Source organism: Dromiciops gliroides, chromosome 4 (assembly GCF_019393635.1).
Source record: "Dromiciops gliroides isolate mDroGli1 chromosome 4, mDroGli1.pri, whole genome shotgun sequence".
In the NCBI taxonomy this organism is placed as follows: domain Eukaryota; kingdom Metazoa; phylum Chordata; class Mammalia; order Microbiotheria; family Microbiotheriidae; genus Dromiciops; species Dromiciops gliroides.
This window is the reverse complement of record NC_057864.1, coordinates 63,011,572-63,035,435: the sequence shown is the minus strand read 5'-3', so window position 1 is coordinate 63,035,435 and position 23,864 is coordinate 63,011,572. Positions and strand designations below refer to the sequence as shown.

General features: G+C 39.6%; 1 protein-coding gene across 1 annotated transcript; it reads right to left on the bottom strand.

Annotated features, from left to right (window-relative positions):
• Positions 1–2,349: 2,349 nt before the first annotated feature.
• Positions 2,350–22,213, bottom strand: FMO1 (flavin containing dimethylaniline monoxygenase 1). The gene is given in 9 exon segments (XM_044005190.1): positions 2,350–2,514; positions 2,516–2,690; positions 4,100–4,172; positions 5,978–6,333; positions 8,782–8,981; positions 10,241–10,383; positions 20,537–20,699; positions 21,088–21,276; positions 22,082–22,213. Coding segments are annotated over 9 exon segments (1,596 nt in total).
• Between the last annotated feature and the right edge of the window lie 1,651 nt (positions 22,214–23,864).

Sequence of the window (23,864 nt, the reverse complement as noted above, 5' to 3'; positions counted from 1 at the left end):
TCCCATTTTTTTCTTCTAATTCTCTCATTTAATTTTTAAAATCCTTTTTGAGCTCTTTTAAGAAGGCTTTTTTGGTCTTGACCAATTCATCTTCCACCATGAGACTTCACATGTAGGCATTTTGAGGGTATTGTCTTCATCTGAATTTGTATTTTGGTCTTCCCTGTTGACACAGAAGCTCTGAATGGCAAGGGCCCTTTTCTGTTTCTTATTCATATTGTGGCTTATATTTTTTTACCTTTAAAGTTGAGGTCTGTTTCTGGGGCAGAGGGGTCGCTGTTGCAAGTTTCTTGTGTTGGGGGATAGGGGTCAAGTCACTGGAGTTCCAGCAGCTCACCTCTAAAGTAGACTACTAGGGAGAGCTGAATTATTGAATTTTCTTCAAATCTCAATCCTCCTATTGTGACAGATTCACTCATCTTTCCTCTCTTATTCTGCCTCTGAAAAGAAATATACGATTTGCACAGCCATCTAAATAAGCTACTCCCAAACTTTTTGGAATTGTGATCCCTTTTTGTGGTTGTTGTTTTTGGTTTGATACCCCCTACTCTATAGTACAGGAGGCATGGTGGAGTGCAGTGACATCAAACTTAAATAGAAATGAGGCCACTAATCCATAAGTAAGGATACTTTGTGGCAGCATATTGATTTAGAAATCCATATACATTTTAACATTATCTATGTTCTGTTGTACTTTGATTATTTTTGTTTATTAATTCCCATTTACATTTTAATCTGATTTAACCATGCTTGGGAATGTTGGGGAATAGTGCTTTGTGTGTGGTGGAGTGTTTGACACCTCTGGTATAGTAGAAAGAGGAGTGAACAAATGTATAAATAATTTAAATACATATTGTTAAATCATTCCTTTTAAACAGCTATCTAAATAGCTAATATTGAATCATTCCTTTTAGACAAGTATCTAAACATATACTATTAAATTATTCCTTTTAAAAATGATATAATTGAGATATTAATATGACTCATTCTGGTAGCATTGGTGTTTTTCTTTTTTAATCCTAGTTGACTAGTTGGTTTTACTAAAATATAGGTTTACTATGTTTAGAATATTTTCCTGTTCTACCAGTCTAATATCAGAACAGGAAATGAAGTTAGTCTAGGAACATCTATTATTGGTGAAACCATGTTGATTCTTAGTGATTATTGTGTCCCTTTCTAAATATTTATGTAGTATTCCTCCATTAATATACTTGAAAATTTGTCAGGAATTAGTCAACCTTATTGACCTAGAGTTAGCAGACTTCACCCACTTCCATTATTTGAAAATATAACATTTGCCCTTCTCTGGTCTCATGGGTCATCTTTTTTTCTATGTGACAGTTACTTCTGACTCAAAGTTTCCACCATAATATCTGTGGAGGATGGTTAGGGCTTTAAAGAAGATCTGTTTCTCTTACAAAGTTATATGTTAGCTTGATTTAGAGGATCTTATTGATATTTCTTAAAAACTGTAATTGTCTTCATAATGGTCATTTAGCAAATACTAACCACAAACCCAGTAAAATGAAATGGCCTTCATGTTGGTCCTCAGTAGACATTACATTCCCTCTCTTCTCTCCCTTCCCCCACCCTCAATTCACCTCTTTCTTAATACCCCCTCCTCCTCTTCCCAACAATAAAGAGATTAAAAGAACACTTGAAAATGTTCACTGCTTCTTTTATTACTCTTCAATGAAAAGTATTACATATAACCTCTACACTAAGTATTTGAAAGGCTTTGGCTGCCTATGGTACACAAAAGAACAAGATTTCATAAGGGAGAAGGAAGTGTAGCTTCTGAGATTGGTATCTCCTCTGAAACTACCCAAATCAGGAAAACCTTTTTTATTCCACTGGCATTAAATGCAGACAATAAAGAAAAAAACAATTACCATAATCATAGCTCACATTTATATAGTGGTTTTTTTTTTTTTAGTGAGGCAACTGGGGTTAAGTGACTTGCCCAGGGTCACACAGCTAGCAAGTGTTAAGTGTCTGAGGCCGGATTTGAACCCAGGTACTCCTGACTCCAGGGCCGGTGCTCTATCCACTGAACCACCTAGCTGCCCCTATATAGTGTTTTAAGGTTTGCAGAAAGCTTTCCTCCCCATAGGTCAGTAGAATATGGAGATCGGTATAGAGCCAGGGAGGGACAAGGATGGGAAAAGTAGGGCTCCCATATAGAGTTTCTAGAATTCATCTGGATTCCAGGTGGAAAGAATAAGGCTTCAAGCTAGTTTTCTTGGGAAAGACCCACAGGAGTGAAGGCTCTGCTCTGATGGACGTTCTAGGAGATTGCTACCCTGGGCATTTGTTCTAAGTAACCAAGGGCTTCAGCTACTTCAGCTACTAGAAAATAAGAAATGCTGCCACAAGTAGAGCCAAAAAGCTGAAGACTTTGAGTAGGTGGGGAAAAGTATCTGGAGGTCCTTGTACAACTCGAATTTTTGTTGGCTTGATTGTCCGGTCCCACTGGGTCAAAATGGCATTCCTGGCTCCATCCCATTTCCCTGGGGCCAGTCAGACGGTACTGGTATGAGGTAAGTGGGCCAAAGAAAATCTTAAAAGCCAGTAGTGGGTCCACCAGGAACAGAGATAAGATATTGGGTTTTGCATTGATGAAGGACGAGAGCTCATCTAGGTAGATGACACAATCTGTTTGCAAAATCATTTTGAAGTATAAACCAAACCTTTATGAAGAAAAGAAGGGGAGAAAGGCCATCTTATTATGGATAAAACTAAAATTCTTATTCTAAAATTCAGAATCATATCTATGATTTCTCTTTCATTCTAAAATGTGCTAATGTATCTTCTAGTCTCAAAACTCTTCTATTCCTAATTATAAAGTGAACTCCTTTAAAAAACACTACTTTGGAACTACTACCCAGGAGCTGGGCTGTTCTAATTGGTAAGAGTCAAACTCCATTTAGTCAGCCCCAGAGCCAACCATGATTCATCCTAGCTTTCTTCTTGATAATCCTTCCTGCTACTGCTGTCATCTCCTAGCCAAACCTCCAGAAATCTTGCCCTGGAGGAGATAGGCAACTCAGCTGTGGAACAAGACATCCTCGAACCACATTGTCCAGCTTGGTGATAATGCACTAAATCTAACTGGCCCCAGACAAAACAATGATGTTAATTTCCTTGGCATCCCTCCTACTGTCATGTATTCTGAAATTCTAGGTCCATGGGAGTCAGTATGGCATAGTGTATAAAGAGCTGTCTTTACAGTTCCAAAGGACTCATGATGGAAAATGCTCTCCACATCCAGAAAAAAGAACTGTGGGATTTGAATGCAGATTGAACCATACTTTTTGTTTGTTTTTTTCCCCTTTTGCTCTGATTCTTTCACAACACGACTAATGCAGAAATATGTTTAATGTGATTGTACATATATAACCTATATCAGATTGCTCTCTGTCTTGGGGAGGGGGGAGATGAGGGCAGTAGGGGGGAGACAAGGGAGGGAGAGAGAAAAATTTGGAACTCAAAATCTTACAAAAACACATGTTGAAAACTATTTTTACATGTAACTGGAAAATAATAAAATACTTACATGATAATTATTTTAAAAGTTAAAAAAAAACACCTGTTTTTAAATTCAGGATAGCCTTGGTTAAAAGTCCTGCCTCTGACTGGCCATGTGGTCCTGGCAAATCACTTGACCTTTCACCTCTCTATACAACTCTCTAAAACCATAAGTTTCAGAGAAGGTGTTGACCCACTTTGGTTGAGGGAACTTCCTAACCTTGGAGTTGTTTATGCCAATTAAATCACAGGTCAAGTCTCTATTCCTTTTCTGAAGTCCTTAGTTCTTTGACATGGTAAGTGGCCATAATCTGGTGACCTCATTGCCATAACATGCTGGGTCCCTTAATTTCTTCTTTCACTCAAGACTCCTAATAAAGTTTGCCCTGGAGCTCCTCCAGAGTTCTTGATGCTCCATTTTCCTTTTGCTTGAAATTCCCTGCTTTTTGCAATCTTTGGTTAAAATGCCAATCATGGATCCTTTAGGGAAATGCTTTACTGTGAATACTGAAAAGTTTTGAAAACTCTAGCTGTAAATCAAAATAGTATATGTTTAAGGGACAGAACTTACCCAGTGGCTTTATTTGCTTTCCTTGTGTTAATGTCTTCTCTCATGGCTTGTGGTGATGGTAGCTTACTCAAGCCTACAAAATAAAATGAAAGATCTCCTTTAGGCATCTGTTAGAATTCTGGGCAAGCCACATGAAATACCACAACTTATAATTGGTGAGGCTGGCCACTGCTTTTTTTCTTGCACCCAAGAGAGTGACAAACCCAGTGGTTCAGGTTCCTGGCCACTCTGTTCTCCCACAAAATCAAATTATGGTTAATAAGACACAAGGCAAACCTTGTGATTTAGGCTTACTGTGTCTTTGTCTGCATGATGGCAAAGTAAGCAGCTGAAAAGTAAAATTTCAGTCAACTGAACAGTCAGTTGTTTGACCTTTATCATCAAATCTCATGAACCATTCAATCCAACCTATACCTAAATAAAAATCTTTGAAGTATACTGGAATAATGGTCATTCTCGAATGAGAGGGAACTCATTACTTTCCAAAGAAGCTCATTCCATTTGTGGATAGTTCTAATTGTTAGTTTTCCCTCTTGAAATCAAGCATAAATATGCCTTCTTGCAACTTGCACCCATTGTTGTTGTTTCTCCTTCTCCTCGGGGTAGTGAGGGTTAAGTGACTTGCCCAGGGTCACACAGCTAGTAAGTGTCAAGTGTCTAAGGCAGGATTTGAACTTAGGTCCTCCGGAATTCAGAGCCAGTGCTTTATACACTGCGCTACCTAGCTGCCCCCAGCACCCATTGTTCTTAGTAAAGTCTTCTGAGGCCAAGTCAGATAAGTATAAATATTGCTAGCATGTGTATTTCATGTTTCTTTTTGCTAGGCTAAACTTTCCTGCAGCCTTTATGAGGCTCTTATATGACAGGATCTCAAAGTCCTACACTATTATCAACTTGCTTGTGCCGTTCTCCAGTTTATCAATGTTCTTTGTAAAATATGATGTCCAGAAGTAATCAGAACATTTCAGATGTGGTCATACTTCCATTCATGGAAACTGGAATCATAGGACCTTTTTCTTTTAAAACTGTTTTATCATATTGTTGACTTATATTAAGTTTGTAGCATGAAACCTGCCAAATCTCTATTTTTATACCTAAATTGCTTCTAGTTACATTTTCTCCATCTTGTACTTATGAAATTTACTGATTTTTCAACTTGGTTGTGGGATGTTAAATTTACCCCTAATTAATTGATTACTTATTAAATTTGTCCCAATGTTCTAGCCTATCACGATTTTTTGGTTTGGTTCACAATTCAGTGTGCTATCAGTCCCTTCTCACTTTTCTATTATTGGTGCATCTGAGTCTGCTATCCATGCTTTCTTCCAAGTCATTGAAAAAATAAGTACCAAGGAGGGATCTGCTAATCTGCATTAGCAATCTCTTCCACTCTGACAGCAATCTCTTAATCAATTGTGATAAAACTACCTAACTCATCACTGTACCAAGTAACCAATCTGACTAAAATATTTTCACCAAGATCACCATTTTGATGTCTTAATTAGGCCTATTAATTTCACAAAAATGTCTGATGAGCTGGTTCTCCATGCGGATGGACATAGTCTGCATTTTGTGGTCTCTACTTTCTTGACATGCAGAGATACAGTGTAAGTCATCATCACCCTGGGACTCAGTCAACTCCAATATCTATATATCTATATATCTAGCTTTTAGAGTTTCTGTCTCTGTTTTACATGAGAACTGATGAATTGTCGAGATTTATAGTCTCTAAGTGACTTGCCCAGGGCCACACAGCTAGTGTCAAGTGTCTGAATCCGGATTTGAACTCAGGTTCTCCTGTATCCAGGGCCGGTGCTTTATCCACTGCTCCCCCTAGCTACCTCTCTCCTTTGCCCAGTATGCTTTCCACCAACATACCCTTTAGGACTCGTGTGACCCATCGGACTTGTACTTCTGATGTGCACACCAATGATCTAAAAGGCTTGATGAGGCCTATGACAGCCAGTGTTGGTTTTTCCAGATGTGCAGGGAAAATGTACTTATACAAAGAGGCCTGATTATTTTCAACTTTCACTATAGACTCATCAAGGAAAGTAAAAGTAAAAGTATATCCTGTGGCAAAGACAATTATATCAATGGGATCTTCTTCTGGAGTATTCTTAAACACAACAGAGTTTTCTTTCACTTCCTCCACACTGGGATTGATCAACACCTTCCCAGTAATTATACGTCCTGGGAGCTCATCATTCACTATAGGTTCTCAGAAGCAAGTTCTAAATTAAAACAGAGAAAGAAGAGATCCATCAATGAACAATATGCCTCATTTATCCTCTGACCTCCCTCTGGTCCTGTCTCTGGTTCTGAAATTCTCTCCTTTCAATGAATGGGAGATATCAAGCTTGAAAGAAGGAAGTTGTGTAGGGAGGGAATTATAAATTTCTGATAACGGCTTCCTCCTTATAGGCTACTTCCTGACCAATCATTCCCACAAATGGAGCACACCTAAAAGGTAGACCTTCATGTTTCTCCCTGCCCTTTGGTAACCCTGTGTTATTTCCTCAAATTTCAGTGATTCCTGATTAGTTCTATCCACCTTCTGATACCATATCTTCTGAGAATAACTGGAGATATTTCCACAGGACTCTTCTGAAGTTGTAGGAGTTTACATCCAACTTTGGGGGCTAGGGGAGATGAGATATACACAGATATGGTAAGGAAATGCAAAGTAATTTTAGGAGGGAGAGGGTGCTAAAAACTGGCATGCTCAGAAGAAGCTCATATAGAATATGGCCCCTGGGAAGAACCTTGAAAGAAGCAGGGGTTTTAAAGAGTTATAGTTAAGGAATACATGTATTCAAAGAATTGGGTTGACAAACTATACAAAGGCATGGAGGTTGGAAGTTGCATATGGAGTTCACAAATAGTCGGAAATCTAGTTTGGATAAAACATAATATATTATGGGGAGTCGTGTGAAAAAATTGGAAAGCTAGAGAGAAGTCAGATTATGGGAGGTTTCAATGATCACCCCTTTACATATAAAACACTTCTTTAACTCCATTCCAATCTTTTCCAGCGTTTCAGTTTTATGTATCCAAATCTTGTTGGATATCACTACCTTCATGTCCACAGCACCTTAAAAGCCACATGCCCAAAATGTAACATTAATTTTCTCCCAAAATCTACCCTTGCTCTTAACTTCTGCATTTATATTGATGGCAACACCATGTCCTCAGTTACCCAGAATCATAACCTTGGAGTTGTCTTTGGCCCTTCTCTCTCCCTCTCCTCTTCCTCCCCTCTCCCTCCTATTGAAACAATTATCCAAGTCTCTTAAAGCTACTTCAGCAGTATTTCTTACATTCATCCCCAGCTTTCCACTTAGGATGCAAGTATTCTCTTTTCTCTTGTTACCTTTGTTAATGATAACTCACATTTATATAGGTCTTTGATGTTTACAAAACACTTCCTTACAATACCTTGTGAGGCAGATACTAAAGTATCATCATCTCTCTTTTAAAGATGAGAAAACTGAGGAACAGAGGGGTTAAATAATTTGTCTAGGGTCTCACAGTGAGCATCAGGGCCTCGATTCCAAACCAGGTTTCTTGATTCCCAACTGTAACCATCTCTTCACTCCACCCCATATTGTCATAAACTTCTAAACAGTCTTTTGGCTCCAGTCAATAATCTAATTATCCTTCATACAGCTGTTCTAGAATTCTCCTAATATACCATTTCAATTGTGTAACTGCTCAAAATCCATTAGTGGCTCCTACTGCCTACAGAATAAAGTAGAAACTACTGATTCTTGAATTCATTGTTTTGCTTTTGGAGTCAGGAGCACTCCTTGCTTCCTTCATTAGTTGTGTGATCCTAGGTAATCTACCATCCCTATCTGAGCCTCTATTTTTAAACTACAGAATGGAGATGAGTTTTCAGAGTTATCATGTGGGAAGTGTTTTGTAAACCTTACATGCAATATAATTGTGAGTTATTGTTACTCTTCGTATCAGTCAAAAAGTACCTCTCTTTGCCTTCTATTGCCATCTTTTCTCCATGCCTTGGCCCATGCATAGAAGATACTTCCTTTCCTTTCTCCATTATAATTCATTTTTTCCCTTCAAAAATCAGCTCAGAATTCTACCTTCTACATGAAGTCTTTTATAATTCTGCAGTTGGTAGTGGCCATCATTTTAAATTACCTTGTTTCATATGTAATGTGGCGGTCATGAAAAATTTGGCAACAGTAAAAGGTTAGGTATACCTATTTTATATGCCTATATACTTGGGGTTGGTTAAAAATTTCTCAGGTGAAAAGGGGTTGTAAGTAGAAATATTTTAAGAAGCTCTGCTCTACAGGACTAAGCATCTGGAGAGGCTAATGTCACAGCTATCTTTGTTTCAACGGTCAGTGCCTTTTACACATTCGGTTCTTATTTTATGTTTGTTGAATTTATTGTCTTGTTGAGGGTCTATATTGTGGTTATTAAGTGGAAACCAAAGGATGCGATTTCTCCTTACCAATGGAACAAAAGCCCACGTATCTGTCCCTTGCTCAAATTGAATCTTGGATGTGGTTCTATGTTTTTTCTTTCCAAATGTTTCAACAAAATAAACATATATCTTGCAGCAGCAATAGCTGTCCAGTTTTGCAAGAATTGCTGAAAAATCTGGAGTCCTTCCTTTCTGAGAGCACAAAACAGAGGATAAAAAAAATTACCTGTTTTCTGGAACCAAACCATAGTTTGCATGATTGAAATGGCTATTCGCCTTGTTGCCAATTAACCAGTTTACAACTGAAGTTGGGAGGGAATTTCTTAATGTACTTTGAAATCGAGTGGTGAACACCATGGGCCAAGGATACCCATGGTCAAAAACTCGATTTATCACCCATGCACCTCCAGTGGTGCTGAGCAACACCTAGAAGCAAGCAGACAAATTGTTTAGCATTTATTTCATGGGGTTACTGTGAGGATCAAATGAGTTAATATTTGTAAAGTTCTTTGCAAACATTAAAGCGCTATTTCCATGTCAGTTGTTTATTATTCAGAACACTTTTAAGTGCCATATAAATGTCAGCTATAAATGTCGAGGTAGAGGCACTGAATGCTCTTCCAGTTCCCAAATCTTCTTTTCTTCCCACTCTGGTTTGCAAAAATAACTTAAATAACTATGGTTTATATCTTGCTTTCAGGTTTGTGAAGGACTTTACACATGTTATCTTGTTTGATTTTCACAATAATTCTGTAGGCATTATGTCCATTTCACAAATGAGCAAATTGAGTCTCACAGGGGCCAAATGACAGGCATTGATAAAGCACTTGCACTTTTTGCAAAGGCTTGACATAAGGGATCTCATTTGATCCTTACAACAGCTCTGAATGGTTGCTATTATTGTTCCTGTTTTACGAATGAGAAAACCTGAGGCTGAGAGAGGTTAAAGGTCACACTGCAGCTAGGTGGCGAAGTGGATAAAGCACTGGCCCTGGATTCAGGAGGACCTGAGTTCAAAACCGACCTCAGACACTTGACACTTACTAGCTGTGTGACCCTGGGCAAGTCACTTAACCCTCATTGCCCTGCCCCCCAAATAATAATAATAATAAAAAATTCATTGCTGGTCATTCTTAGAGGTAGAATTTGAATCTTGGTCATTGTGATTCTAGGTTCTTGGTGACTGAAAAATTTTGGGTGTCATTAGCAAAAATAGGGATGTCATGATGAGTATTTCTCTTTCTTTCCTCCCTCCCTCCCTTCTTTCCTCCCTTCCTTCTTCCTTCCATCTTTCCTTCCTTTTTCCTTCCTTCTTCCCTTCCTTCCTCCCTCTTTCTTTCTTTTTCTTTTTTAAAAGTCTTTTTTTCTTTTTGCAGGGCAATGGGGGTTAAGTGACTTGCCCAGGGTCACACAGCTAGTGTCAAGTGTCTGAGACCGGATTTGAACTCGGGTCCTCCTGAATCCAGGGCCAGTGCTTTATCCACTGTGCCACCTAGCTGCCCCCCCTCCCTCCTTCCCTTCCTTTCTTCCTCCCTTCCTTTTGGGGAAATAAATAATAAATTCAAAATTTACAGTGAAATTGACCAATAATGAGGGGGGGGAACCATGTTTTTAAAAGGCCATTCAGCATACCAGCACACTTTATATGACATTTTTATTACAGTTAGTAACCTCAAAGACCATACCTTTTTAGTCACATGGCTAGCCTCCACAGCAATGTCTGTGCCGGAGTTCCCCATGCCAATCACAAGGACTCTCTTATCTTTGAATAAGTCAGGATGCTTGTACTCTCGGCTGTGAAAGTACTGACCTTTAAAGGTATTGATACCTACAAGGGGGAAAAAAAGAGAGACTATGAGGAATTTGACAAGCTGTGTGAATAAAACCTATTATTCAGGTAATAATGTTGGTTTGGTAAAAGATACTAGTATTTGATGGACCACCATAAAGAAGAGGGGTAAGATTTAGTCTATTTGGTCTGATAGGTGAGGAGGATTATTGCCTAGAAGTTGTAAAGAAGCAACTTTATCTTGTTGTAAAACTTCCCAACAGTTAGAGCTATTGAGATTCTTTTTTGGGGGAGTGAGTTGGACTAGATTTTAGATATCCATTAGAGTCTCTCCAAACTCTGAAATTCTAATGATTTTTTGTGAAATAATTAGCAATATAAAACTATTCACTTCTGAGCCCACTAGTTCATTAAGGCCACGTAGCATAGTGATAAAATATGGAGTTTGCAGTCAGACTCAGGTTTGAATCCTGACTCAGATACTATTGGTATGACCTTGATCAAGCTGCTGTAATATCTTTTGGGTCTCAGTCTTCTTATCTGTGAAATGGTGATAATAATATTTGCACCATTGTCTCCCCCATGGAGTTGTAGCATAAAAACCTGCTTTCTGGCTTTACAACATAGGATTAAGAGTGAGAAGGGTCCATATACTCTATATACATCATCTAGTCCATTTTTCAAAAGATGAAACCATATTCCAAAACTCTTGTTCAAGTTCATAAAAGGTAATAAGTATAGAAGGAAGGAAAACCAGATTCTCTCTCCCTAAATCCGTTGGTCTTTCTTATTTGTGATTAATAAAGCATTCTTTGTTGTTGTTCAGTCATATACAAATCTTTGTGACTCCATTTGGGGCTTTCTTGGTAAAGATACTGCCTTTTCCTTCTCCAGCTCATTTTACAGATGAGGAAACTGAGGCAAACAGGGATAAATGACTTGCCCAGGATCACACAGCTAGTGTCTGAGGTCAGATTTGAACTCAGGAAGATTGTGCCACCTACCTGTTGTAACGATTGGAATGATGCCACCTGCTGGAGACTTACTGTAGAAGAGTTCCGCCCATGAAGCAAAGGTCTTTGAGGGCAAGACCAGGAGTCTTTTCTTTGGCATCAGGAAGTGACGTTGGGTAGTGGGAGGAAGAAGGAAGAGACTAGTGCTCTGTCTCTGTCTTTTCCTTTGGACTCTGGTGGAGAGCGGAGCTAGAAATGCGCTCTCCCTTTAATAGATAGGAATCTAGGCCTTTCTCTCTCTTTACCAAATTCTTATTCTTCTTAATAAATGCTTAAAAACGTAACTCTTGCTCAAGCTTATAATTTATTGGCGACCACTCATTGGATATTTTAGACAGACTAGCTAGAATTTTAGCCCTTAACACTGCTGATGAACATTGTTTACTACATCTTTAACAACCTGACTAAAAGGCTGCAAGGCAGAGAATGAAGGTGCTTATTTTGTGATATCCTCCACTAACGTCTTCCTCTGATGTCTCATCAGAACAAAGAGGTGACTCTAGGATCTTTTTTTTTTTTTTTTTTTTTTAGTGAGGCAGTTGGGGTTAAATGACTTGCCCAGGGTCACACAGCTAGTAAGTGTTAAGTGTCTGAGGCCAGATTTGAACTCAGGTACTCCTGACTCCAGGGCCGGTGCTCTATCCACTGCGCCATCTAGCTGCCCCATGACTCTAGGATCTTGAAGGGCATAGCAGTGGAGTGTAAGCTTTAGGAGATACTGTCCGCCTGAAAAGGCTTAAAGCATGGGTGTTGTGATGGACTCTCACCTGAGGAACACCCAAGGTAGCTTCAGAGAAAGTCATCACCGAAAGGCTTATCTCTAAATATTAGGAAACTGCCTTCTCAGCTATTCTTGGCAGTATTGTATCGATCAGCTGACACCTTACTTATTACCTTCAAGCTATTTGGATGGTAGAGCCATAATGGATTTTCTGTCTCCATGTTGAATCCAGAAAAAATAGGTCATAGTAAAGAGGGCCCAATGAGTCATACAACTGGATTGAAGAAGTGAGTTTGTGTCATTAGTAGGGTTATATTTCCTCTATTCAAGACTAACTTAGGGGCAGCTAGGTGGCGCAGTGGATAGAGCACCGGCCCTGGAATCAGGAGTACCTGAGTTCAAATCTGGCCTCAGACACTTAACACTTACTAGCTGTGTGACCTTGGGCAAGTCACTTAACCCCAATTGCCTCACTAAAAAACAAACAAAAAAAAAGACTAACTTACCTCCCAGATAAATAGATACTACCTTAGGTCTGGTAGTGTTTAGAATGAAGAAGGTATAATGTTCCCAATTTTTAGAAAGAATTAAGAAACAGGCTAGAGAGTTTCTAGCCAGAAGTAAGATAATCCACATGACTGAGGTAGTGAGTAAAGCTTAAAAATGTATAGTTGGGAGAACTCTCTCTTTGGGCCCTTCCTGGTAGATAGGTGGCATCTCTGTATTTCCTCATCTTAGCTAAGCCCTAATCATTGGATGTTCTCTTCAATAATAATAATAATAGGTACCATTTATATAGCACCTACTATGTGCCAGTTGCCTTTTTTTTGTTTGTTTTGTTGCTATTGTTTAGTCAAGTCTTACTTTCCCATGACTCCATTTGGGGTTTTCTTGGCAAAGTTACTGGAATGGTTTTTTCTTTTCTTTTCTAGCTCATTTTACAAAAGAGGAAACTGAGGTAAACAGGGTTAAGTGACTTGCCCAGGGTTATGCAGCTAGTACTAAATGTCTGAGGCCAGATTTGAACTCAGGTCTTCCTGACTTCAGACCCAGAACTCTATCCACTGCACCACCTGGCTACTCAGTCACAGAGCTAACTAAACACTTTATAAGGGGTTTTGTTTTTGTTTTTTTCCAGGTTGAGGGTACTTGCTATTTTTTACTGCCTTTTAGACTAGGTGAGATTATCACGTCCTTAGGTTATGAGGGGTAAAAGGAATTTAGCCTTCTGGGGCACCCCAGTTGAGAGTTAGTGTAGGTAACCTGGGGGTGGAAGAACTAAAGACCAGAAGATGGCAGCAGAGAGCAGCTCAGGGACCCCAGTAGCGAGAAGGAAAGATAACACTACACAATGTCTAATGGAGAACAGGGACACAGAGAGAATAGAGAATGCCCAGTAGAATGATGGAATTCAGTGCCCAACAATGAGTGAAGCTGCAATGCTCAGCAGACAAATGGTGCCCCACAAAGAGCAACAGCGCAACCCAGTAGCATCACCAGAAGATAGTAGCAGATCTGTAGTATGAGAGGACACAACTAGCTGTGTGACCCTGGGTGAATCACTTCACCCTGTTTGCCTCAGTTTCCTCATATGTAAAATCAGCTGGAGGAGGAAATGGCAAACCAGTCCAGTATCTATGGCAAGAAAACCCCAAAATGAGGTCATGAAGAGTTTAAATGACTGAAAAATAACTGAACAATGACAACAGTATTGGAAGGCTGAGTTGTCCCAGTCACATAGGTATCCTAGCTAAAAATCCCTATGTGATTATCCTCCATTTATACACTGGGGCCACATTTGTTTTATGTGTTTCTGTATTCTTGTATTTTCCTAGACCACACATATGTTCATCCATTCACGTTCCCTGATCATATGTGTTCTTTATATGTGTGTACTCCCTCTCTGGTACATTTTTGTGTAAGAGGGGTTATTGGGACATTTTGTTATCCCTTTATTTGATTGATTGTAGTTTCCTCTTTGTGGTAGCTAAATGGTGCAGTGGATAAAGCACCGGCCCTGGATTCAGGAGGATCTGAGTTCAAATCTGACCTTAGACACTTGACACTTACTAGCTGTGTGACCCCAGGTAAGTCACTTAACCTTCATTGCCCTGCAAAAAGAAAGAAAGAAAAAAAATGTAGTTTCCTTTGAGTCAATATATCTTTTCTGGTTGACAATGTAAACACAAAAGTTCCAGCTTGTGAACTATGGTTTTGACTGAATGCAGAGGCACATCTTTCAAACCTGGGGTAACTTTCTGAGGACCCACATTTGAGCAAGACACTGGGTGTTATACTCAATTTATATAACCAATTTCTGATGGAATTGAATGTTTTTATTGGGCTAAAGTTTCCCTGAAAGTCCCTTGTGCTTGTAAGTCCTCAATGAATGTTGGTGTGTGTGTGTGTGTGTGTGTGTGTGTGTGCGTGCGCGCACGTGCATATGCGCGCATGTTTTTTTTTTTTTTTTTTTTGCAGGGCAATGAGGGTTAAGTGACTTGCACAGGGTCACACAGTTAATGTCAAGTGTCTGAGGCCAGATTTGAACTCAGGTCCTCCTGAATCCAGGGCTGGTGCTTTGTCCACTGTGCCACCTAGCTGCCCCCCTCATTGAATGTTGATCTCTCTCCTTTTAATAAATAAATTGTCCCAGTTTAATCAGTGGGATTCATCTGGTCAAGCATTCCATTGTTTACTACTTACAGATACTGATAATTACTGACTAGGAAGGAGAGGATGTCGATAATACCCTGAAATTTCTATGGGGAGGGAGTCTTAAGTAAATAATATGCATACATACATACATATATGCACACATATATACAGCAGCAGTAACTCATGGAATTGTCAAGGCACAGAGGGGATGCAATCTCTTGTTTTCAAACTATTGTATTGTAGGATGCTTGCTTCAAGGTAGAAGACAACAGAACATATCTAGTCCAGCTCTCATTTTAAGTATGAAGCTGAGGTCCAGAGAGGCTGAATGATGCCTCAGGATGTACAAGAGTAAATATCAGATGAGGGCATTGAACTTGGGACCTCTGACCCTAAAGCCGTGTACTTCCTTTTTTAGATTGGATAGATTGATGAATAGATGGATGGATATAGGTAGATGGATGGGTAGACAGGTAGATAAGACACTTAGTAAGTGCTCACTATATGGCAGGAACCGTGCTAACACTGGGAATATGAGTACAAACAACAACAAAAAAGACAGTCTCTATTTATCTAGGAGTTTTCATTCTAATGGGGAAAATATTTTCATCCTAAAATTGACAAAAATCAACACACACACCCTTTTTCTTAACCAAAAAAGAACAAAAAAAGCTAGATGACTCAGTGGCTAGAAGGCTGAGCCTGGAGTCAAGGAATACCCAAGGTCAAATCTAGTCTCAAACTTTCACTGCCTGTGAAAGATATGGCAGAATGGAAAATAACATAGATTTGGTGTCGAGACCGATTAGGTTCAAATTCCACTCTCAAGTTGTGTGAATATCTCTTGATATTGGTTTCTTCAGCTTTAAATCAGGTATAATAATGGCCCCGGTGTCTACTGGAAAGGGAGGATCTGAGGACTGAATGAGGTAATACCTTTGATCACTTTGCAAACCTCAAAGTGTTATAAGTAAAGCTGCATGGAATATGCATGGGGATATGCACTGCCCCGCCTGCTTCTGGATGATCACATGTGCTGGCTCAGCACTTGTAGGAGTTAAGTACTTTGAGATAGGGAAACTATACTCTCATTAGTTCCTTGGTTGCATGGTGGCAGGGGGCTGAAAGACATCTTCCAGTTTGCTCTTTTTCTTACAGTCACTGGACACAAATAGTTCTCTCTCCCTCGTGAAGGGTTGGAAAGGGGTAACCATTTCCCCAACCCCAGCAGAAAAAAAGTACACTGTGAGCATGATAGCTAAAGCACATGTTGATTTAGTGAGTCTTAAGATAGGATCTCAGAGCCCTGACGACCTCTCCTGCCTTGTGTTCTTTCAATGAGCATAAGTGATTGAGCAGAGATCTTGAAATAGACATTTCTAGCATTAGAGGTAGCTTTTTGACTTCCAGAGGTCAGATCTCCTGTCAGGCAGTGCTGTTTGTGGTATAGGATATGACCTCATATGGTGCCAGGTAGGCACAATATCTACTTCACTGCTTATTGGAGGAGAAGACAGCCATAGACAGGAGAATGGGCCCAAGCCATGGTTGGAATTGCCAGAAGACATGGGGGAGAGATTATAGAACTGAGAAGAAATGGAAAATATTTATTCATTAGTTCTATAAAATGTTTCATATTTTGCTGAGAACATATAATGATAGTTATGTTACTGAATCCTTTAAAAAATTTCTGCCCATTCTTGCTTAAGAATCTCTGCGTTTAAGCATTTCTTTTGCGTGAAGAAAATAAAGAGTTGTCCTATAATTGATCTAGAATGTACATTGAGTACAATCTTATACTTTCCTCCTCCCACTTTAAGAAAAATGTAGACATGAGCCAAACAAACTTTAAGTAGTTTCCCACCCCTAAAATCCCAGGAAAATGTTATAAAGAGCTAAAGAGTGAGAGAAAAAGAACCCATCATTCTTTTTTTATGTAATCATAATCCCCTAAGAATTCAATCTGGACCATGTCCATCTGACTCTAGAGTGAGGGTTTCTTTAATGGAGAAAGAGACAATGCCTAGTCCCTGGACCCAGATTATGATAGTAATTGTTAAACATAAACAGATGTCAGCTTTTACTATTCATAACTGGCAAGAAAATGGAGATCCCGATCATCATAAATTTATTGGTATAGCATTTACCCACGGAGACTGAGACATTGATTCCAATCAGGGTTGATTTGGAGTCTGCATGAAACTCAATCTAAACCTACTGACTTTCTGCACCAGGTCTCTTCCATCCTGTATCACCTTTCAGATAATAAAAGATTATTATTTAGTTTCATTTGGCTCAGTGACAAGGGGCAGTTATCTTGCTGATGTCTTGCCTTTTGACTGAAATCAGCTGGTGGTATGGATGGCTTAGCTTGGTTTATTTAATACTAAAGGTCAGTGAATCATGAAGCACCAAACAACAAAAAAAGAATAGTTGCTGGAAAATATTTTCTGGAGCTGTTGTTACACAATCAAATATATTTCTGCTGTGTGGAAAACCAACCCTTCTCAGAAAAAAAGTGGTCAGCCAGCCAGATGCTGAGAGGAGGTCAGGGAAGAGCTTGTGTAACATGCCTTGTGGCTTTATCGAGGTCCCATTGTTATTTGGCAAATTCACAGTCATAGGGGATTTGAAATAAGGCCCATATATCAAGCCTTTAGAATGTAGGATTAGATTTTAGAATTTAGAGGTATCAATTAGTCCAACCTTATTTTACAGATGAAGAAACCAAGGCCCATAGAGATGAAATGACTTGTCCAAGGTCATATTGATAGTAACTAAAAGATCTGAGATTCAAAGGATTCAAACTCCAAATTCAGTGCTCTTTCCTACCCAATGCTCCTACTTCAACCAAGTCCAAATGCCAATTTACCAAAGCAACCAACATATGACTTTGGGTTTCATTTCCTTGTATAATTGGGGTAATGATACCTGCCCTCTCTACCTTGCATGGGGATAACATGAATTAATGAATGAGGAGAAACCTAGAAAGGATGTGAATAATAATGATATAAAATCAAACATCTATATGCTGCTTTAAGGTCTGTAAAGTACTATAAAAGTGACTTTAAAAAGCATACCTATGCATATTATGCCATTAACACACAAATACCCAAGTAGATGCTTATGCCTTTAAACTTGTCCCCTTTGTGAATTGACTATTTTTCCTAAGTATAAAGAATGCAGGAACCATTTTTTAAAGCACCTACCATGTTCCAGACCCGGTGCTATAGAAATTTGCATATTCATAGAAATATTTGTAATATTTCCCTGAGTTAGGGAAATATTCACAGCTTTATTTTTATGATATTAAAAAGGAAAAAGGAGGTGCCTAATGTAGGAAGGATGGTTGAACCAATAGTGCTGTTTGAATGTAATGAAATACCATTGCATCAAAAAAACCCCACAACGGAATAGAAGGAATTCAGAGAAGTTAATAAAGACTTTGTATCTTCCATGCTCCCTGGTTCATAGTAGGTACCTAGAAAATGCTTTTTGTTGTTTTTTTTTTGTTTGTTTTTTTTCAGAGCAATGATGGTTAAGTGACTTGCCCAGGGTCACACAGCTAGTAAGTGTCAAGTGTCTGAGGCCAGATTTGAACTCCGATCCTCCCGAATCCAAGGCCAGTGCTTTATTCACTGTGCCACCTAGCTGCCCCATAGAAAATGCTTTTTGAATGAAGGAACTTACTCAAAGCAAAGAAAGCAGATGTAAGGGATGAAAATATATAATCACCACAATAATACAAAGGAAAATATCATTGAAAGACATCAGAATTCAAATGAATGTAATGACCGATCTTGATCCCAGAGGACTGATGGTTAAATGTATTTCCTGCCTGGACATTATCTGTTTCATATAACTATTTCTCTTTTTAACATTTCTCTGACTTTTCTACTATGTCCACAATCAAGTACCTTCTTTGCTCTTCTCTGTCTCCCCTTTTCAGAGATCCCTTTTGTGTATTGTCATCCTCCATTAGATTGTAATCTCCCTGAAGGCAGGAACTAGCTTTTTTTCATACTTGTATCCCGGGCACTTAGTACAGTGTCTGGCATATAGTAGGGACTTAGTAAATATTTATTGGCTGATTGACAAAAGAGGATTCTTGCGGGGGAAGGGGTTATCAGGAAGTACTAATGATCCATCAGTCAATAAGTACATTAATCACCTCCTATATGCCACACATCATGATAGGTTCTGAGGATTCAAATAAAAACTAAACAGTCCTTTTTTGTTTTTGTTTTGTGGGGCAATGGGGGTTAAGTGACTTGCCCAGGGTCACACAGCTAGTGTCTGAGGCCAGATTTGAACTCTGGTACTCCTGAATCCAGGGCTAGTGCTTTATCCACTGCGCCACCTAGCTGCCCCCAACAGTCCCTTTTTACAAGGACCTTATGTTCTTTTAGGGGAGATAACATGTATATACATATGGATAAATCAGGTTTCTAAACAATAAATAGAAGGCAATTTTGGGGGAGATGACACTAGTCACTGGAAGAAATCAGGAAAGGCCTCATGTGGGATATGGTCCTTGAGCCAAACTTTGAAAGAAACTGGAGATTTGAAGAGGGATAACTGAAGATGGAGTTCATTTTAGGCATGGGATGCAGCCTGTAAAGACAGAGATGAATGATGGAGTGTCTTGAACGAATGCATAAACCATTTATTAAATGTGAAAAGCAAGCACTGGGGATACAAATATGAAAATAAGATGGCTCTCCCTCTCATGGAGCAAACATTCTGCTGGGGGAGAGACAATATTTATCGAAGGTTTCAGCTGCAGGTCAGTGAAGTCAGCCTTGTGTGAAACAGAGTAGGAATACCAGTTTGGATGGATCTTGGAAAGTGGGAAAGGGAATGGTATAGAATAGGACTGGGAAAGCTGATTGGAATCATGTTGTGAAGGACTTTAAATGACAATAGATTTTATCTTAGAGGGAACAAGAAGCTACTGGAATTTATTGAATAGAGAAGTCATATGGCCAGTCCTGTGCTTTGGGAATGTCACTCTGGCAGTGATGTGGAGGATGGATAAGACAGGAAAGAGACTTAAAGCAGGGAGATGCATCAGGAGGCTATTGTAGTAGGCTAGGGGAAAGGTGATGAGGATCTGAAATAGGGGATGGCTGGATGAGTGGAGAGCAGAACATAGCTGCAAGAGATATTCAGGAGCAATGAAGAGATCTGGCAGCTGATTGGATATATAGAGTGATGGAGAATGGGACGATGAGGATGAGGCAGGTTGTAAACTTGGGTGACCAAAAGAAGTATTGAAGAAAGGTGGGTGATACAATGAGTTCTATTTTGGACATATTGAATTTGAAATGCCTACAACAATCCATTTTGAAATGTCCAATAGGCAGTTTGTGATATGGGACTGGAACTCAGGAGAAAGAAAGACTAGGGCTAGATATACCACATCTGTGAGTCACCTGAATAGAGATGCTAATTAAGCCCCTGATAGTTGATGAGAGACAGAGAATAAGAAGAAAAGAGGGTCTGTGACAGTCCTTTATATACCACATTATATACCACAGTGATTTTTTTTCAAAAAATCCAAAACCAAGACTCATCAATAAGAAGAGATTAAAAAAAAAGGAGGGGGGGGCAGCTAGGTGGTGCAGTGGATAGAGCACCGGTCCTGGAGTCAGGAGTACCTGAGTTCAAATCTGACCTCAGATACTTAACACTTACTAGCTGTGTGACCCTGGGCAAGTCACTTAACCCCCATTGCCCTGCAAAAAAAAAAAAAAGAGGAAAAAAAAGGCGGGGGGGGGGGACTTAGAAGACAATACCATACCTGGTAATGTATCCAGCGCCAAAAATGGGTTAGTGAGAAAACCAGTACAGACCATGACAGCATCAAATATAGCTGACTCTTGCTTTCCTTCATGTTCAGTGGTTACCTCCCACTGGCCAGAGGTAGAGAAATCTGGACATTTTTTCACATTGCAGACAATGGTCTGGAAAAAAAAAAGAATCCAGTGTGTAAATACCATTCCTCCCACCCCCCTTCAAGGAGACATGATGTCCAAGCCACAAAAATCAATACTCGACAGGAATTGTGGGTATAGGACTGTGTTAGAAACCCTAACTCTGGACCCTGTGGTCATTCGGATAAGGGCCATACATGGATAAGTTTCTACATGTGTGTTATATAGGATGGATACATATTCCCCTTGCCACAGGTTAAATCAAGAGCTCCCAGGGGAGGATGGAATCCTGCCAGGTATCACTAATCTTTGCCAGTTTCTCATCTCAGCCCCAGAATTTGGGTCTTAGAGAAGAAGCAACAAATAAAGATACATTTAAAGAGCTTTCTTGTCAACCAAATACCTCTTAATGACATACCTTGAATTGGATACATTTCAGAAGGTTGAACTTGTTTGCATACATTTTGAGATATTCCAAAAACTGGAAGTGTGACACAAAGTTTGGAAAATCCTCTGGGAAAGGAAAGTCTGAGAAACAGGACATCTCTTTACTGCTGTTAGTAACAAGAGATTTGTAAAGGCTAGGCCTGCCCTCTTCAACATATTCCTATTAAAAAAAAACACCACAAAGGGGAAATTGTTATTATCCTTCAGGAATTCAAACGCTCAACAAGTCAATGTTCAAAATGACCTGGGGAGAAATACCACCTTACCACTGAAATTTACCTCCCTTCAACTGGGAGAGAGAAAGAAAGCATGGGGAAAAGGGCCCCAGAGTCAGGAAGGATGATATGGGTTTAAGTCCCACATCTGACTCATACTTGTCTATGTGATTCTTGGCAGGTAGTTTAACCTCTCGGTGCCTCAGGCAAATCTAAGTCACAGAATTGATCTGCAGCAGAGGGAGCTTCCTCACTGAGAGTTCCCAATATCGATAAAATCATCAATCAGCTTTTAAAAAAAAGGGGGTGAGGGGAACCTGTGTGAGCTGATGAAATGTAGAGCTCTTGGGTAAGTCACTTGATGTTTTTCAGTCTTAGTTTCATTCTCTGTAAAATGGGGAGAATAATAGCATCTCCCTCATAGGGTCGTTGCAAGGATCAAATGAGATAATTCATGTGAAGTGCTTTGCAAACCTTAAAGCATTATATAAAGGCTAGTTACTATTATTCTGTCCTAGGACCAATAGAAATCTCCCACTGGGTAGATCTTAAAGATTTCATAGACAAACCTCATGTATTATAGAACAATTCCATAGACAAAGATAGAAAGGACCTTGGAGATTATCTGAGTGAACCATCTCATTTTATAGATTGGGAAATTGAGGGCCAGAGAGGTAAAGTGACCAAGGTCACCTGGCCAGGTAGTTACCTCTGTCGGCATACTCAATATAGGAATTAAGGAAATGTCACTGTGAATTGCCATAGCCCTCCAATGTCGCCACTCCTTTCAAAACAGGTGGGCTTCAGCCCCTCTTCCAAGCAACATTTGATGGAGGTGAGGCCACTCACACCAGCTCCAATAATTGCAACTCGCTTAACCATGGGGTCTTCTTGTGTTAGATAAGGATCAAGAAGAATTTCTTCAGTTGTTCCTTTTGCTGGGACCTCTCCTCCTAGAATCGATCCTTTTCCTAAATAGAAATGCCCCACCCCATTCTTTGCTTTTCCAGCAAAGAAGGAAAAAGTCCTAAGGAGAGTAAAAGATTTAACCACTTTGGATCATCTCTAACTGCTCTCTTGGCATGGGTGTGAGAAAACCATGCCATGGACACTGGTTTAATCCTATACTTTTCCATTTCATGCTTCTTATCCAGGGCCAGTGCCAATGTTTGGGCAATTCTGGAAGATAATAGCTTTGGGGAAAAGTACAAATTGGGTCTGAAAGTAGGTATAATCTTGAAACCAGGGGTCGTGCTACTTACTCCCATTCAAAGTGTACCCCTCCTGGGTTCATCAGTAGATTACCGAATGGAAGGGACCTGGGAGAACATCTAGTGCAACCTCTCACTTTCTAGGAGAGAACTGAACCATAAAGAGGGTAAGCCCAAGGTCATAAGACTGCTTGTTTGCAGAACCGGAATGATAGCCCTTGCTTCTTCCAGAAGCATGCCATAGATAGCCCTTTTAAAAAAAAATCAAACCATGCTTCTTCTTTCATACTTCCCTTCTCACTTCACTACTGCCATCTCTCCAGCCCTTGCTTGTTATAGCACAGCTGACACTATTGCCATGCATCCTGGTGCAAATGCCAATCCTACATCAAGAGCTCAGTGCTATCTCCACTTACTTCATTACTTGAGGAGTCTGTGTTGTTTTCATCAGTGGTAGGGCCAGGACGTGGATGAGACTTAAACATGCTGATCACATGGACGCATTCCTAAGGTATCTAGAATTGTCATTGTTGGATGGCACTGAGATGGTAAATCCCATAGGCAAGCCAAGCACCAAAACTGTATAGTCAAAAAAACCCCATTGGATTCAGGTTCAGAAAACAGTCTTGAGTCTTGGCTCTGCCACTTGTCAACTGTGGGACTTTGGGCCAATATGATAGGATGGTTTCTAAGGTCCCTCCTGTGTTTAAATTTATGATCCTCTGAGTCACCCAACAGAGGTAATGAAAAAACAAGGAAATGAATTAAGCAGTATATCTCAAATCAATTCATAATTGAGGATAAACAAACAAAAGCCCCGATTTCTCAGGCCAATAAAACTAGAGTCAGATCTCATATGATCAGCTTCCTTTTTCAGCAATATATGCAGGATTTTAAAAACTACTTGGGAGGAGGGGCTTTTCTCCTGGTTTATATTGAAAATTCCCTTTTTTAGGGTAAGAAGAAAAATGGGATAGTGGAATAATAGAGGGAGGGAGAGAGGAAAAGAGAAAAAGGAAGCATCATAAAGGAGAAGGTCCTATGGGTTTACTTCTTTAAAAAAAAAAAAGTGTCTTTGAGATATTGCCTGTTAACATAGATTTTTGCCTAAGCACTCATGTACCTGGGGATATATGCATGTATGGTGAACTGTGTGCCCCCCCCAACTATTTTTCTTTTTGTGCAATGGTCTGTTGATTATGCTATTGTTTCTATTTCTGCTGCCATTGTTCTTTACCCCAATGCCCTCTGCCCCATTTCTCCCTTTTTAGGTCCTCTGTTTACTTATATGATCACATTTTGGATCATAGATTTAGATTTGG